At 39.0% G+C, this 18,012-nt stretch overlaps 1 protein-coding gene across 3 annotated transcripts in view; it reads right to left on the bottom strand.

Moving 5' to 3' along the window:
* Nucleotides 1–549: 549 nt before the first annotated feature.
* Nucleotides 550–18,012, bottom strand: part of CAPN7 (calpain 7) — a 33,033-nt gene continuing 15,570 nt past the window's right edge. For 2 of the 3 annotated variants that reach the window (XM_041466464.1, XM_041466465.1), the window contains 11 exons: nt 17,695–17,801; nt 16,061–16,181; nt 15,657–15,801; nt 14,041–14,140; nt 12,246–12,381; nt 11,714–11,789; nt 9,343–9,488; nt 8,545–8,607; nt 6,007–6,137; nt 4,746–4,838; nt 550–4,665 (listed from right to left, as the gene is read on the bottom strand). In XM_041466464.1, the coding sequence (XP_041322398.1) occupies nt 4,521–4,665; nt 4,746–4,838; nt 6,007–6,137; nt 8,545–8,607; nt 9,343–9,488; nt 11,714–11,789; nt 12,246–12,381; nt 14,041–14,140; nt 15,657–15,801; nt 16,061–16,181; nt 17,695–17,801 (1,263 nt within the window). In that variant the 3' untranslated portion in view covers nt 550–4,520. The remainder of the gene's footprint in view (nt 4,666–4,745; nt 4,839–6,006; nt 6,138–8,544; nt 8,608–9,342; nt 9,489–11,713; nt 11,790–12,245; nt 12,382–14,040; nt 14,141–15,656; nt 15,802–16,060; nt 16,182–17,694; nt 17,802–18,012) is intronic. The other variant, XM_041466466.1, reaches the window with a different exon arrangement.

Consider the following 18,012-nt stretch of genomic DNA (forward strand, 5'->3'; position numbering starts at 1 on the left):
TGCTAGGAACCAGTCTTCTCCCACAGCAAGTTTAGCCTCCAAATATCCACTTCCAGCTGAAGACTGCAGGCTGAGGTCACACTGGTGTTAGAATCCATTGAGGTATATGGGCAACTGGTGCCTCTTTCCAGCTTCCCAAATCCTGCATATGTGGCTCACATTTTATCCTGAACTGTGCCACAAGACCAGAGCTTCAGTCAGGCTCTCCAAAACCTCCTTAGTGTGCAGGAGGGAGGTATTCTGTTACGTAAGACCTCTGTACCTAATGCTGCTGAAATTGGCTGTAAAGCCGTGCAGAATTGGAGGCAAAGAATCCTATTTTCACAGAAAAATAGATTCATCACATTGTAGCTGTTAAGCTGTAACTGTGTTAGACATTTATATGTTTACATCTTCTGAAGACTTTAAGGCTGAAACCTTTCAATGCCAGCAGTTCCCAGGCACAGAAAATGCTTAGGAAAGAAGCCTGTGGTTCCAACTTCTGATGTGATCATTACTTCAGAAAAAGCTGGGATAGACAATATTAAATATGAAAAGCAGTTACAGGAGTGCCACATTGTATTAGGTGTTTTTATCTAAACTTTCATAGCTGAGCTGTTGTCTCTGCCGCATTCAGCTAGAAAACTAGCAGAGGTCTTTGTGGTTGAATCTCACTTTTGCAGACTTCCCAGTCAACACCTGTTACATGTTCCTGGGCTCTTTGAATAGTTGTTTTGGTAGCGATTTTTTTCCCTTTTTATTTTTTTCATCTCTCTCGTTATCAAATTTCTTCTCATCTTGCCAGTTTGGACTGGAAACCCAAACTTCCCACACTTGGGCACAGTGGATTAACTTTGTGCGCTGCCTTGCTTATGTCCTGATTGGGTTGAGCTCCCAGCTGGGTAAAACCATTGATTTGGAAGTTTGAAAGGGTGTGGAACCCACTCTGCCCTGCCTTTTCTATCACCCTGCTTCAAGAGTTGGTGAAAGATCATGATGCAGCCTTCCTCCTTTGGTGAGCCCCAGACTTGGCAGGGAAATCACCCTTCAAATATGCAAGCAAAAAGGCACAACTGTGTGTCTAATAAATTAATGGAAAACTCATTTTATTTTAAACTTCATAAAAGCCATAATTATAAATATGACGTACTTAAATGAACATACATTGCTATGGAGTACAAGCAAATGAACAAGCTTTGTCCAGTTACTTTTTACTTAAGCTCTTCATGGATTCTGAAGTGTAACATAATGGTAGCTGCCTTCATGGGTATAAAAATAAGCCTCTGGTGTATCAAAGTATACATGATTGCTTCATCTGCCCTGATGTGAGAATGTATAAAGCAAATGTTAACCTAGGAGTTCTACTTCTCTTTGGTATTATCAAACAATTTCAGTGTCTTTTTAGATGAAGTGATGAAAACCTCTACTGTATGTACACAAACTTAGTTCTAAATAGGTGGCTGTTCAAAGGCTGCAGAGATTGTGTGGTTAAATGCAGAATTACTGTACAAAATAGTTACATGAAGCTTGCAGCAGGAGACTAGGACTGAACTCGGACTCACAGTCTGGGGCAGTTGGGATGGAAGATGTTGATGCCATTCATCGTCTCACTGAGTCTTTGAGAACTGAGAGGTTGGATCAACCAAGGGCTAACCTGTGTCTTCCTAACACAACAAACAGAACAAACTGTGTTCTCTGTCATATGGCTCAAAAAATGCTAAACAGTACAAGGGAAAGAAAAGCTTAACTTAGTCGCCTGAGGTCATGTTAAAATCTAAGGATCAGTTCACTTTGCAATAATTTTTCCAGACTTATATATGGAAAATATACGAAAGTATATATTTGACAGAAAATACTAAAGCAAGTCCTAAATGCTTACATCAATGTTTTTTCTTAAGAAAAAAGGGCAAGAAAATTTTATTGTAAAATTAATTTTCCATAACCAGAATCCCTAGGCTGCAATTTATAAGGATATTTTGTAGTACCTCTTAAATACTTCATCTGAGTGTTCTGTCCTATGTCTGAAGGGAAATGCACAGTGATGCCATTCTAGTACCCTGTGCAGGTGCAATATTTGAATAGACTTTGCTTTATATATATAAGATTGATACTAAACTCAAGTCCTGTGCATTAATGGGGATAAGCCAAATCCACTGACTGTTCCAAATATGTAAGAAATACTGGCGTATCCTGGTGGGGACAGGATCCTTTGGCCTCAATGTCTTTGCCTGGTGAGTACATTTCTTACTTTTTACTTCAGTTCAGTTTAATTTCTGCACAGTACGGAAGCTGAGCCTTATGCTTGTTTCATGCAGCATAAGCTTTGGCACTAACTTGTGCTCAGGGGGAAAGAGAAAGAATAACTCCTTCCTGCCGAGTAGAAACCAACTATGGAAGAACAACAACAGATTTTCCTGTAGGCAAGTCTACCAGCTTGATCTCCAACAGCAGAGAAGGTGCAAGAACTTGGTGCTGAAAGCTGGCACTTCTGGCATCTGCCTTTTCTACTGCCAAAAAGATACTCAGTTGAGACTTCCTCAATACCTCCAACTTTAGAGGTGATAAGATAGCTGGAGGACTCCACTGCTCCTCTGGGTTTAGCCTCAGCTAAAAACTTAACAGAAACCTGTAGGGAAAATGGGAGTTGAATGAAACTTCCATATTGCAGGGATGAAGCAGTCCTTGGCACATACTCCAAAACCCAAGCACAACCACAAAGAACCTAATCTGTTTTATTCTCAGCTTGTGCCCATGCTCTTCCTTCTGTTGATTTATTGCAGTAAACATCAGAAACTCCCCTGCAAAAGAAGGTAAGTCAGTCTGTGACAAACTTGTCACGAATTCCCTAGCCCAGATGGTCTCTGAGAGAATTACAGTCAGCAAGGCATGCGTTTTCCAAGGCAGGAGCTATCCCTGCCCTTTCAGTGCCAGACACTTGTTAAGCAGCTGTCTGATGAAATGAAACAAAAGGTTCTTCTACTTTCTGGAGAGGACTAAAGCAGATTTCTGTGGGAATAATTTTAGCCCACAGCTATTTCTGGTGCTATTATAGAATATGTGTTCAGTTTCCCAATGGCCAAGTGACACCTGTAACCTAAAGCAAGATTTAAATGCTACCTTTTTTCTTGGAAAACTGCCAAACCAGTGTGAATGGCAGCAAAATTCCCATGGCTGTTTTAAAAATACCCTCTCCCCCAGTTGTGAAATATTGTAAATGTTGTAAAAATTACAAAATTTAATCAATTTCAGGATCTGTGAGGCAGTTGGTATTAAATAAAAACTTCCCATCTTGAATCCTCTTCAGATACAATGTGTACAGATCTAGAGGAAGAACACATGGTGGGGGGTCTTCTAAAAAAAATAACTTGTTCTGCATTAATTCCACCTCCACTATTTTCTTAAGAACTCTGATCCTGCTTCTATTGATGACACTGGGCATGTGCTCAATTCCTTCACTGGTTTCAACTTAAAAGGAAAAAAGTATCTTTTCAAAGATGTCTTGCATAATGGCATCAGCAAGTGCATTCCTTGCAGCTGTGGTTCATTGGGAGAGAGGTTTAAATGATCCTTCCCTACATGATGCATACTTACAGAAGTGATGAAAATAAAACATTTCTTTGCTGAGTTGCTGATGGTGGGCACTTCCCCATCTCTCTGCACCATCAACTGAGACTACCCTAAGCAGATACAGTGAATCTTACAGGAGATCTTCAGATGAAAACCCTTCACAGCTGCTCATGGCAGGCTGTGCTGCACTGCCTGGTCACTAGTGCTGGATAACCTCCTGTCCTTCCTGCTCATCAGGATCAACCTAGGTCTGGCAGATGGCAGGGAGAAAGCCACAGAACCTCATGCTGTATTATGTACTGAAGTCATTCAGATATGAAGTAACAGCTCTCAAGGTACACATAACATGAGCAAAGCAATTGCTTTGCTTTTAGAAATAGCTAAAGCTGGAACCTTCTTTTTCCTGTACTCCTATATACATATTCCAGAGAAGATGACACATGGAATGCTACTGGCTCAGCAGCAGTACACTTACATTTAGATGGGAGAATCAGTTCAGTGCTGAAAACATAGATAGCAGCACAAATGTGTAATAAAAGCTATTTGGTCCTGAGACTGAATAAGCAGAATACACAAGAATATTTTTTTCTTACGTGTTTACTTTTAAGAATAGAATCTTTAGCCCATATACCCTGTATGTTGGGAGGAGGGAATTTCAATGTTAGTTCTTCTTGTAACTCACTAGACTTTGATTCAAAGTGTGGAAAAATGCAATAAATTGAGTTCTGCTGGTTCATTTGAATATATGCATTTTAGCCTATTCCCAAGCCTGTTGAACAGTGCTCACTCCTGGACCACAGCAGCAAACCCACAGCTAACTGCCCGCCACAATTAACTGGCAATCTGTCATTCCATGCTTTTGGCTGTAAGTCAGGATGTAATTCTCTTTTGTGCATGTGTAGTAAGGGTTCTTCACCTGTTCTCAGGACAGATCAAAACCATCTCCTTAAACAGCACTGCACAGTTCTGTCTCCTCACTGCAGCTGTGACACCTTAAGAGGAGTAGTACTGTTAAAATCTAAGAAAAAAGGCCCCTCTTGTTGAGGCAGGAATGTGGTGGGGATAATGTTGTAAACTCCAGCAAATGTGTTCTCCACCTCCAAGTAGCAAAATCCACACCTATGATAAAGAAAACTACCTGTTAGAAATGGGATCTAAAGTATGTTTCAAACCTCTGTACAGACTTCATTAAGTGTTACCTGTAGTCACCACTGCTTTTTTTCTGAAAGCCATAGGAACCAGGATCTCCCACTGTTGAGACAGTGACAAGTTCAAAACCAACGCTGTATTGCCTGCAAGTGACATGACAAATTTGCTTTAGATACTTGGGTCATCAGGATTACCACAAAGAGGGCTAGTTATGAAAAACTATACAGTATAACTGAAAGACATCTAAAAGTTTTGCCACATTTGTGGCAAAAATGTTAAGTCAAATTTAGCATGACATGAATGTACTATTTGGAGGAAGAACTCAGTTCAGGTTTAGAACTAGACTGTAGGGAAAATGCCTGCTAGAAGCCTGCCTGTGCACTCAAGCAGAATTCAAGTAGTTAAGCTTGTGACACACTCCTGTGCCACATGGCAGAGATCCTGGGGTGTGATCAGATTGCTATCACAGGACTCGGTGTCAGTGATCTCAGCAGAATTTCTCATGTTGCAATGCAACCTGGGACACTTTGTCTGCTCCTGTTAATGCATGTGACAGGCACCATTGCCTCTGTCCTTCAAACTACCCAAATGACGTGCAAGTGCAGGAAAAAATGCAAAGAACTTCTCAATTCACAGAACTGTGCAGCCACACCTCTGCCTTCACCTTCATTTCGTGAGAGAAGGAGTTTCCTCAAAGAGGGGAGGAGAGATAGAAAAGTTCTACCATTTTGTAGGGCCCACTGTACAGCTTTGCAAAGGATAAACAGTTTGACTGCAGGTCAGGAGATGTTGCTCTTCAGAAGTACTGAATACTGGTATTTTGAGGTAATCATTCATTGTGCCAAAGGAATTTGCCCTACATAAGTCTACTTTATAGGACATTGACATCCAGCACTTCTCGTGGCCTGCTAGTAGCAGAGTAAATGCACTTTCAGAGGTGTTTGAGAGCTGTAAGGGTTTAGTATCTTGTATATTAGCTCTACTACAAAGTAAAAGTAATTATGATCATAATTAGTTTTAAGACAAAGTCCTTTATACCTTCTTCCCTAACTCGGACCCCAAAACTTAAGACAAAGGAAGGCTGCTGCTTTCCTTATAAGTCAAGGATTTCCCTCAGTAGTTAATATGTAGATTTAAAACACTATTGATGGTAAAGATAGAAACAAATAGTACTAAATCTGAGTCAACTCCCACACCTTGTTTTCTGGATTTTCCATGAGCTTCCCACCCTCCCCAAGGGGATACTGACAAAGCTTTATCTTTGGCATGCAATGCTTTCACTGTATTGATGCACAATTATTTTCTACAAACCTTGGCCCCCGTAGTTCAATTAGCAATGGTCCATTCTTGTCTAGCTGGAATTGATAAATGGGGTTATTTTTGTAGGTGTCTCTGAAGTTACCACATCCTCCAGCACTGTGACCTTTCCACTGTCCATTAACCTGAAAGAAGTCAAAAGTACAGAAAACAAATCCTGAGGATTTCTATTGCTTATGTATACACACATACAAGACTAGATGGTCCTCTCACTTTAGAGATTATTGACTTCAGTGACCTCTCCTAATTTTTAAAGTGAAGTGAAAGATGGTGTTAAGCATTCATGAAGTCTTGTGCAGTTCCCCCTCCCCCTCAATCAAAGCCTTACATCCCATCCCTGAGACGTGTACTGTATTTTTGCAGCTTACATTAAACAAGCACTGAGTGACTGTTTCTGACTGTGACAAACTGCAGCTAACAGAAGACTCACATTCCCATCTATCCCATGCCTACTAGACTACACAAGGGTTTTTTTTTTTTTGTCCTCAGACACTCCTTTATTGGGTTAAATGAGAAACAGCAGCAATACAGGCAGTACAACACTAATAGTGTTGAAACCTTTGCTTTTAAAGATTTTTTACTGCAGCCCTGTCCATCACCTCTGTGCACTATGAGAACCAGCACGGCAGTGACAAGATAACCATAAGGACAGATTCTGCAAGGATAAAGACATTCAAGAGGAAAAATGCTGCTCAGACTTTGAGAACAGGCCATCTGTTTCCAAGTTCCTCTTGCTACGTCATTAAACTGAAAGGTTAGACTCGTAAGGCATGCCAGGCCTTGTGGAATCCACAGATTTATAGCTGAGATCCATCTATCCTGTTACTTCTCTCCTGTCTCTGTCAAATCAGCAAGGGGCAGCATTTTCCCTTCTGATTTAATTTCTACAATCAGTGCCCAAACCACCCAAACATAGTAAGTACAGAAGCAAGGGGAATTTCTCTCCCTACCATGCTACTACCCAGGAACCTAAAACTGCTGTGTGCTGTGGAGCTTTCCAGCCCTTTCCCACTTCTGCTACACTTAATTCTGGGAATCCCATCAGGGCTTGGTGAGCTCCAGAGGTGACCACTTGACTCCAGTATAGGACATCTAACCGAAGTTGTTTTTACTGCTAAATTGTGATTTATTTCTCTGCTTGATTGTGAGTGTGATGACTGCTAAGCAATCGCCAAACAGGCATTAAATACAGGCAACTAAGTTTTTGTATTCCATCCTAAAGACAGAACTGACATTGGATAGATAGAACATACCTTATTTTTTTTTTTAATACTAGACAGACATGTTCAAATAATCAACCATATTTTTCTACATACTTAATTCTCTTTTAAACCATATTACAACATAAAATGGATGACTCTCCTCAAACAGCCTTTTCACCTTGAATATGTTTTTGTCCTCTTAAAGCACTTCCTCAAGGTAAGCCCAGTTTTTAATAGGACAGTGGTTTCCGGAAGAAGCAAACAAATCATCTTGCTGTTCCTAGGAATCTCTCCATTCACTCACCATTCTCTAGAACAGGCTTCAAGGGACTGTTCCAGAAATAACAGCTGGTATGGAACATTGTCCGAACTCAAGAGCCAAGCTGCAAGCCAGCATGTCCCCCTGACCACACAAAGTAATGCAATCCTGGGTTCCAGGCACAAGTGTCCTAGAAAATGGATTGTTCCATTGTGGTTCAAACTCCCTTGTTTCTCTCTTCCTGAACAAGTTACTGTTTGGACAAAAGACTTCTGACTACAATAGGATTCCCCAGGGTATGCATGATAGGTACAGAGGTAAAGCTGCTGGTTTATTCTTTCCTGAGGATAAAACTGCTAGAACATGAAAATACATACAAGTTACTTTATCCTGTGAGCCCTTGGCTATATTTATACTTCAGCTGAAGGTGTAACTGCAGCTCATGTTGACAGCTGAAATACGAACGGCAGCTGGCCCCAAAACTGCCCAAGCTTCTGACCTAGTTTCAGTCAAGTTCTTCACTCTCCCGCCTGTTCCTATACTCTCAGGGAGCATTTCTACAGGAAATGTACAATGGATATACCTCCTTGATCCTGTCTGGCAACAGGAGTGCTTATTCCCATTGTTACAGACCCTTGAGGTACCTTTGCAAAATTTAGGAACAGTAATGTGTTGTGATATTGCCATCCTAAGTTTGTTTCTTATGGTCTTGCTACTGGTGCCTTTGGTTTGGCATTGCTGATTTTGTCCCATCATGCCAGGAGTTTTCCCAAGAAAATCCTGCAATTCTCCCAAGGGGAAATGAGCAACACTTCTGGGGGGTTTTCTCTCTGCACTATTCCTAGCACAACCTGATTTCTGCAGAGTGAGGACTTATTAGGGTATGGGTTGTTGTTCCAAAGGCCAGTCTGTTCTATGAAGGCTTTGCAGCACATCTGCAATAGCACAGCTGCAACAACACACTCTGTGGTGGAGGGGGGGGCAGTAGTATCAAAATATATTTAAAAACCTTGTACATCTCAAATATGGAAAAGCCAAACCAGTGATGCATAAAAGAAAATGTTTCTTTACCCGTTTGGAAATGGTGTAAGGTGTAGGAATCTTGGAAAAGGTGAACTTGCACAAGGAATACACCTGTGTTGTAAAAAGAAGCAGCAGGTCACACATTCATCTTGCACTTTTCAAATGCAATCATGACAAATTAAAAGAAAGCAGAATTGCCTACACAACATTTTTAGATACTTGTTCACTATATGCCTGTATTACCCATCAGATGACCCTGTGTCAAACTCAAAATTCAGAATAGTGCTGGGACTAAGACTTAGACTTAGTTCTACTTAATTTTTGTAACAACACTTCCCCCCATCCCCCCCAAAAAAAGCCAACCAACCAAAGAAAACCCAACCAAAAAAAACAACCAACAAAAAAAAGCAAAATGGAAACAATCTGCATTTTACTCTTTTTTCAGTGAAAAAAAAAATCTAGCATTGATCATTATGTGACTCAGCAGTTAAGGGAAAAACCCAAATCCTAAGTCAAGACCTAGAAAAGTCAAAAATCTTTAAATCTTAACCAGGATCTAAAATAGGTTTATTTTGGATACATAGAGAACCAGTGATCTGCCTGTACATAGATACCTTTTTATTCTAGAAAGTAATAATATTTTTCAGCTGATTTTGTTACTAAAATTTTGTTACTACAAATGGAGAACATTATCAAACACGTCATTCAGTGGTTCTGCTCCATCACTCATAGCTTCCCTCCCCAAGATAGCAATATTAATTCAGAAATACCCTTTTATCAAATTTAAAAACAAAGGACATTTTGCAGTCTAATTGCTTACATTCATTATGAAACAACAGCACATACCCTGATGGTGTAATGGATGGTGTTTTGTTTTTCATACTGGGACACCACTAAGGTGAATGTATGGGAACCTGGAGAGGTCAGCTTTATCTTGGTTAGATAATGAGGACTGTTGATCCTAATACCATCAATATAAGGAGGAGGATCAGCTGAAAAAGAAAAGGATGAACATTTTTTTCCTGACCAAAAAAAACCCCAGCTTGGTAAACTTCTAAGATTAGATTGAACAGACCCAAGTGCTCTGAACAGATGAGAGCCTCAAGATTTACCCACAGAAAGGACAGTCTTAACATCAACTGCTGTTTTCAGGAGAGGTACATCACACATGACAAGACACAAACTCTGTGCTTGAAAGCACAGCTTAAATCCCACGACGTGCAAGGATTGTTTATCCACCTCCCACCAATGTCACTACTCAAAGAAGACTGCTGTAATTACGTTGAAATTTCAAGAGAAAGATAATGAATGTTTAAGCACTCTTTGAAAATCTCTGAAGTGTCTGCTCTTTCTCCATTGGCTGAACAGTTCCAGAATGCCAGCTGCCAAAACTTTGGCTACCTTGTAAACAATACTTCAAAACATGTTAATTCCTTTAACTAAATCACACACGCTTTCTGTCCCTCTCTCTTCAAATCCCTGTGATCATTACACAGATGTAGCTGCATCCCAATACCAATGCACATGTGGTACTCCCAAAGATCCCAAGTGTTTGCTTTTATAATAAGACAGTGTAATTTGTTATTTGGCCTCTAATTGGTTCTTTCCAGACTTCTTTTAATTTCAGTGAAGCAGGACCAAGTCTAGCCAATTAATTCAATAGGCCCAGGATCAGGTCCTTTTATTTTCTTCCACAAAGCAACATGGGAGAGGGGAAAGGATTAATATAAAACAATAAGAAGCTTAGGAATGGGAAATCTCGGCCTTGCTGCCAAAGGATTAAGTTGCTTTGTTCTCATCTCATTTGAACAGATGGTTAAAAATAATACTGCAGCTTGACCAATCTATTTCCATGGAAAAAGGTTTTAAACAAGTTTGAGCTCGTGAGATCAGAAGTTTTTAAAAGAGTTTGTGTAGCAAGACAAAACAAATGAATTGTTCAGTTTTTGCTACTGGTCTTTCTAGGCTGTCTCTTTCAAGCACAACTGAACAATTCCCTCTACTATACAATTGTGTTTGGGTTTGTTCACTTAAGAACATTTTCAGTGAGACACATGTGTAAAATAAGCACTGCTAGAACCACCAGAACACCAGAAGCAACCTGGGCATGTAGTTCTCCTCACAGAGGAGCTCTTACAAAACCAGATGATGTCAGGTGTCAACAGATCTTTCCACAGAAAGCCTTGGGTTCTCAGGGAAGCTTGGATTCTGGGGGAATTGGTCAGCAGAGTTCACTGAACAAGATCAGATGCAAACAATGCAATATGCTTATTAGCCATTCCAACAGATAAAGTCCCACAAGTTCCACTCTTTGGTGAAAAAAAAAAGCTTTAAAATCTAGAAAGGGAGTTGTTGCATGAGCAGCTACCTGAATGCAAACCTGGTTCTACAGAGGTTCCTATCTGTAAAAGCAACCGGCCAAATCCCACTTGTTTTAGGATGCACCTTCACTGAATAATTCCAAGGAATATTTCTAGCAATCTCTAACTTAGAAAGAAAAAATAAAAAGATCATTTACTAGCTCTACCTTAAAGTTTCAGTCTATCCATTCAACCTGGGCATTACCTTTACACCCTGTGTCTTAGATCTGCCATCTCTATTGAAATAAAGCATATTTGGCTAAAACCACTTCTCCTCAAGGTGAAAAGAATCTGACATAAAATGACCAAGGGTGAGATTTTGATAAAATTTGAACATTTTTAACATTCCATACCTGATACTTGGAAAATATGCTGAAGTATTCACCTATATTTCGTAAGTTTGCTTAGGTACTTTACTAAGCCAAAACCATGGGACAATTAACCTTGATTATTTTCATTTTGTGGAAGCTGTAGACCTTTAAACAATTTCACAAATGTAGGAAATAATTGTGCTGTCAGAGAAACTAACACACAACATCTGTTCCCTCTAAGCATTAACGACTGGCACTGAAAAATAACCAGAAAAAAATAAAGAAAATGTTGCATCAAAATAAGTGTCAGCAGTCTGTCAGCAGTCTTAAGAGTGCTTAGAGTACTCTGTAGCATCTGTAGAATGGCCTATTCCTTCTGTGTAGACTTTAAGTAGGATCAAGCAGGCAAAACAATGACTTCAGACGACTGACTTCTTAACTAAGCATCTAGTTTTAAAGAAAAAAGTGCCTTTCCTCTCCACAAAATTTTGTCTGCTTCTTCATTTATTTATAACATCAGCTTCTTGACAATTAAGGTACACTAACCTGGATAGTAAACCTTTTTGCCATCAGTCTTGTATACAACCATTGTAATGAATTCCCGATTGTGTGCAAAGTCATCCTATAAAAACAAAACCCACAAAAAACCACAAATCAGAATTGTGCAATTCTGTGAAACATTATGAATGCTTAATGAGTCAAGTACTCCTTCTATCATTCCTTTTGATTCGCACACAATATGATGTGATATTTGTATTTATTGGGATATCCAGCAGAATCCTTTTTCAAATGCCTGAAATAAACAAACATTCACTAATTTACCTTATTCAGGCCTCAGGATTCAAAGTTACTTCAGAACCTTTAGAGTGGAATAGAATCACTTAGATCAAATTTTACTCTCTTTCAATTGGAGGTACATGTATCTGCTGAATGAAAAAATTCCACAAGTACACAGGCATACACACCTGAACATAGGCAGTAACATACTGCCTATGAAATAATAAGAGAAATAATAAGAGAAAGCCATACAGAAAGATTTAGAGAAGCTGTGGCAGAGCTCGCAGTGCAGAACCAGCACCTTGTCAGTGATGTGCCTGCTGAGCAGGACCCAGACAGCAGCACCACCCTGTGGACACTGCACCTCCAGCTTGTACTGAGGGTTGTTGGCCAGGCTGTAGGCATCCTTCACCGGGCCCTGCTTTGCATCCCACGTGCTGAAAATGATACAGACACGTTATTAGACCAGTAAGAAACTAATTTGTGCTTTGAAATGAACTCCAAATCCTACACATATGCAGAGTGTGATATTATCAGTAACAAGTTACCAAAGCCTAGTTTTCTACTGGAATCTACGGCAGTGGTTACATAACACAGTCACATCAGAAGCATTGTCTTAGAACCTTGTTTTATAAAAGAGTTCATCACAATACATGTATGATAATAAAAAATGCTAAATACAAACAGCCTGGCTGATGACTGCAATCACGCAAAGCACAGAAAAAGCGGAACCATTTAAGCAGCCTGGGCTACACAACCACAGCCATGATTGACACACCAATATTAAATGAAAAACACCTACACTTTTGTAACTGTAGAAACCTATCTATCTATCTATCTGCTATGGTTGGTTTCAAAAAATTGCCAAATTTTTTCCTCCTTTTTTTTTTTTCCTGATGCAACTCAATTTTAAACTGTGCCTTGTTTCATTCTTGGAAGGGTGCCTGCAGGAAGTGTTAAAGATCTTTGAGGTGTCCTACTGCAGAATCTTCCTGCTGCCTTGTGAAGTGTCTAGACAAGAAAAATACAGTGAGAAAAAACAAAAAGTGCTGATGACTGAACAAAAAGTGTGGCACACTGGAAACAGAAGTGTACACAGCTATTCCTAAGTCTCCTTTTCCCTCTCACACTTGTAAAACTGAACAGCATGTGTGGAAGGCTGCATTAAAAAAGCTTCAAATTATCACTGCTGTTACTCTGCATGTTATGGCAATTGTTACTGTGCTAAGGCTCTCCCTACACAGAGGGAAGACAATCACTGATAACATCAGGACAGACAGACCAGTAGGTGAGCTCTGACATTAGCATACACGTTATCTCATCTTGCTGCATCACCACAGTGTATTTTAGAAACAACTGGAGTGCAAAGATGGAAGGAGCCTTTACAGATAAGCTCAAGACTCACACTGTGGATGAAGGAGCTTGTACAGAGCTAACACATGCAGGGACAGTGTGGAAGCAGTGGCAAAGTAAAGTCTAGTGGAGTGGAAAAGTATAGAAACCCTTGCTTTCCAAAATCAAGACACAGATACACACACTTATCCCCAAACTGGGAGACAAACCCCCTGAATGTAATGGATATTTGGTAAGAGACACTCACACTCAGAAAACAAATCAGCAGGCAAGGAAGATTATTTATGGTAACTACAAGTGCTAAAACCCAGAACTGGTTAAACTACCCTGATGTCAGTGAACACACCCTATAAAGACAACACACGCTGCACAGCTCACATGCAAGTGACCAGAAAAAATAATTCCAAATAATAACTAGGTCACTTAAGCACTGTCTGGGCACTGCTTAGAGATGGACTGCACAAAAATCTGATTTTTATTCTGAGAGGGAGATGTGGGAATGAGGTCAGAATCTGGTTACACAGCTGTAGTTCCACAGAAACATCACAAGGGTCACTGAGCTCCACTGATGTTACAGAAGCAGTCAAAAACAAAGCCTGGGCTGAGAAAGTGTAAAGTCAGGCTCAAAAGAACATGGCTGGAATTTAAGCCTCTAGCTGTAACCTGGAAGAATTGAAGGAAGGAAACATCACAACAGAACCTTACTGAGATTTTGAAACAAAAATTTTATCTTTTGGACCAACCTGTGAATACATGTAGATTCTTTAAAAAGACTTGGGTTCCAACTCAAATAAATAACATCATAGTACTGGCACAGGTCCTCCCAGGAAATCCAGAAAATGCCTGAAAAGGAAATGTTGTTATTATTTTCTTACCAGATACCTTGATTTTACTTGTTTCTCAAAAGTCTCTTTCTGAGCAAATGATACAGCTTATATAAGTATACATTACTGCAAAATGTAGCAGTAATGTCTGCACTGCCTAAATTACTAAATATAAACTTGCCCCCCAAACCAAGTTAAAGCAAGAAAAAACAAATTGGTCTCTGCTTATTATCAGGGACTTTCTGAAGCTGTCAGAATGCTTTTCCCTTCTCAGGCATTAAGCAGAATGTATGAGAAAATCTGCTATTTTGAAAGAGACATCATTTGGTGATTCTGACCTGATTTCCCCTTTCCTAGGCTTCTAAAACCAAAAAAATAAAATACACAGTCAAACAGGTTCCTGCAATTCAACAACCTCCTTCAGCAGTCATCCAGCACAATCAAGTATTCAACCAACATGCGAGTATGTTCAAATGTATTTCTAAGGTACTTCATCCAACACCTATGTCACTTGTTTTTGCACCCTAAATTTGTGTTCTCTTCGCAAAATTCTCATGCATTTATTCTAGTTCTCCATAGCTCTCTTAATTGCAACTCCAGCCAACAACAGTGCCTTCAAGCCAACAAATTCCTAGTGGAATGAACTTTTAAAATGGTAGGAGCCTTATAAATCATGTCTCTTACATAGGCAGTTGCAGATCTTGCAGCACCAAAAACCAGTAATAATAACTACACAAAACCAAGAAATCCAAAGTGTAAATCCAAATTAGAAGGAGTAATTCCATTAGAATTACTAAGGTAATTGCATATAAAATTTTAACAACCAGATGCTACAAATTACTTACTAAATGAATTGGTAAATAAATAACAAGCTATTATCTCATAACTGTCACAAATCCAGGGCTGCTATTTTTATGTTTGAATCAAAAGTTTTCATCAGGCATTTGCACAAGGCTTATCAATAAATGCTATCATCTAATGGATTTGGAGGAATAGTGTGGTAAAAAAGTGGCACTGAACAAAAGGGCTCCCTCAGAGATTTGCAGGCAGCAACGAGGACACAGTAAAATGCAGGAAGATCTTTCTGAAAGTAAAATGCAGCTGATGCACCAGAAATACTGATTTAAATACTGATTACAGTAAGCATGTTGATATATATTTGAAAATTTTGGAGAGGGGAAAAAACCCTACAGAAAGTCCATTCACGTTTTAAAAAGCAGCATTACACAGCTTATTGTCAGAATGTTCTCTTTGCACTGAACTCCCACATACTGAGACAGCACACTTAACCAAGGAGGTACTTTTTTGTCAATGAATTTGAGGTATATATTTAACAGTCTAGATTACTTAAACCCCAGACAAACCTGAAATGACAGATTTAAATAAACAAATACTTCCTAAACTTTTGGACTATTTAGTTTCTAGTATTTTTTTTACTCTCCTTGTGCTTAAGCAATCACTTCCACCTTCCTTCAAGGATTCACCACAAAGATCTATACTAATTGAAAAGATAATGACTTTTAAAACCTTATTACCATTGTCTATTTTCTGAGCTGTTCTGGGATCAAAGTTCAAGTATTTTTGCAAATCTGGGGTCCAGTTTCTTGTGTCATTTTCACTGTATCGTCCCTTCCAACGTAAGTGGCTCCAGGGATTTTTTAGCTGAAGAAATCGAAGTCCCTAACAAAAACACAAAGTAAAATTGTCAATTCAGCTTGTCATGGTAATTTTTACATATTGAAAGTGCTTTTACATGGATCACGAGAACACAGAATCATTAAGTTTTCTGAAATTTCCCAGTGGAGTCCAAATCAAAGACAAAATAAAATATATTAGCCATTAGAGCAAAAAAACCAGTAGCTACCCATCTAGGGTAAACCTAGAAACACAGGTAGGTTTCAAACAGGAGTTTTAAAACACTTTCAGCTTCATTTGATACCTTATATTCTCTTATATCCAAGACTGCATATGCATGGGTTGGAACTAAACCCCACTTTTCTCCCTCCTCTTCAGACATCACTCCTGTTGCTGTTGTGATAAGGACATCTCCCTTGTGAAATCTGTTCAAAAAGAGGTGAAAAAATAGCTTAATTAAATTCCACAAGTTGCAATCTAATATTTGCCAGACACCACAATAGCATGTTTGTACACCGCCCATTAGCATGACCCTGCTTTATAAAAACTGGGATATAGGGGTTTTTGTCAATAGAAATCACTCCTGAAAAAAATTTGAGAAAGTGAAACCATTTTTCTTTCACAATTAAGCATACAGTTTAAATGAAAAATGATTATTTTAATATAACTTCGTATCTTTATAAACAAAATTCAGCATTTATCAACCTCAAGCTCAGCCTGTGACACTTTTAAGGTGCTCTTCACAGATCCACAGCTGAGCACAAATGTGGTTTCATCACCACTAAGTCAATAGCTGCATATAGCAAATTATTAGGTCTGTCACACTCCCAGGATTCTGAAGAAGTTCATGCTTCTATACTTTTGCAGGTGTTCATACTCAAGTTTAGTGTTCTGAATAGCAAGCGTTAATTTTGGAACAATTACTGTTGTGAAAACACACTAACACGTTTCCAGCCTACGCAAAAAATCCAAGTACGTACTCAGTGTCCCTAGACAGATTAGAGGATCGCTGGACTGCATGGATCAACACATTTTCACTCTAGCACAAGTGAACAGTAGCAATGTTCCAATGGCTAGATCCCAACCTAACTTTAGTCATACCTTCCAATTACAACACCAGAATATCAGAAAAATTGTTGACAGCTCTGAGAGCTCCTAAGCAACAGAAAAAAATCTGTCGAAAGGCTCTTTAATCGTGGATGCAGATGTTTCAGTCAACAGAATAACCCCCTTCTACTGCATTGAAATACATAAGACACTGGCTGCACAAAACCATTTTGAAAGAAATCAAAGTACTTGGTATACCTGGCATTTATAATTTACAGCTGTAACTCTGACTATAAGCAAAATAATAGAATTATTTACTTTGGACCTTTAAGACCATCAAATACAACTGTGATGGTAGGTCTGAGGTTTTGCAGTTTTGATAAGACTTTTGCTGCTCCTCCAGGAGATTTACTGATTGGGCATAACGGTGTGATACAATTAGAAACACTGTATTATACCTGCTTACTAAGGACAGCAGATGTGTGGAAACACAGAACACATATCCTTCTTCTTTTTAAACACTTAACTGGTATATAGTATGACTGGTACCAGTTATAATATAACTGGTATATTGGTTCCAAACTGCTCTTCTCTGACTTTATATTCTGTTTTCTTTATCAAGGAAAGGCTTACTTATTTTTTTTTTCATACATATAGAAGAAGAATTCCATCACACAAAATTCCCCAGTATTTTAATCTTCTGTTCTAACAAAGCCAACAATACCTCAATTTTTTTTCTGCCAGAAAGCACATGGAGGTTTTATAAAGCACTATTTGCAGCAGTACCAAAGTGCTGTTGAAGTATCTGTGGTGACTGTACTGCTTTTACAGTGGTAACACAACTACTACACAGCAAGCATTTTAATTACTTAGGAAAGAACAAATGTCTACCTCTGATAAAGCATTCTGAAAGTGCTGTCTTTATTGAAGGCTTGATTGTCAGAGTGCATTGCAATTCTTTCAGGTATCCAACCTGTCAGTGCATGGAGATCAATATTCTGAAATGCAAGTATTCAAAAGGAATCAGAACAGATAATCCATATATAAACATATGATGCCTGTACACAACTTATAAAACACTGAAAGAAATCAAGAACACGTAAGTTACAATACAGCTCTACACATAAAAGGGTCAAGATTAAGACTAACAAACAAAAAAATTATTTGAATAGACAAGGACAACATTTCCAAGTAGCTTGAAACAAAGCT

The sequence above is a fragment of the Pyrgilauda ruficollis genome, unplaced genomic scaffold (genome assembly GCF_017590135.1).
Source record: "Pyrgilauda ruficollis isolate IOZ18807 unplaced genomic scaffold, ASM1759013v1 scaffold2, whole genome shotgun sequence".
In the NCBI taxonomy this organism is placed as follows: Eukaryota; Metazoa; Chordata; class Aves; order Passeriformes; family Passeridae; genus Pyrgilauda; species Pyrgilauda ruficollis.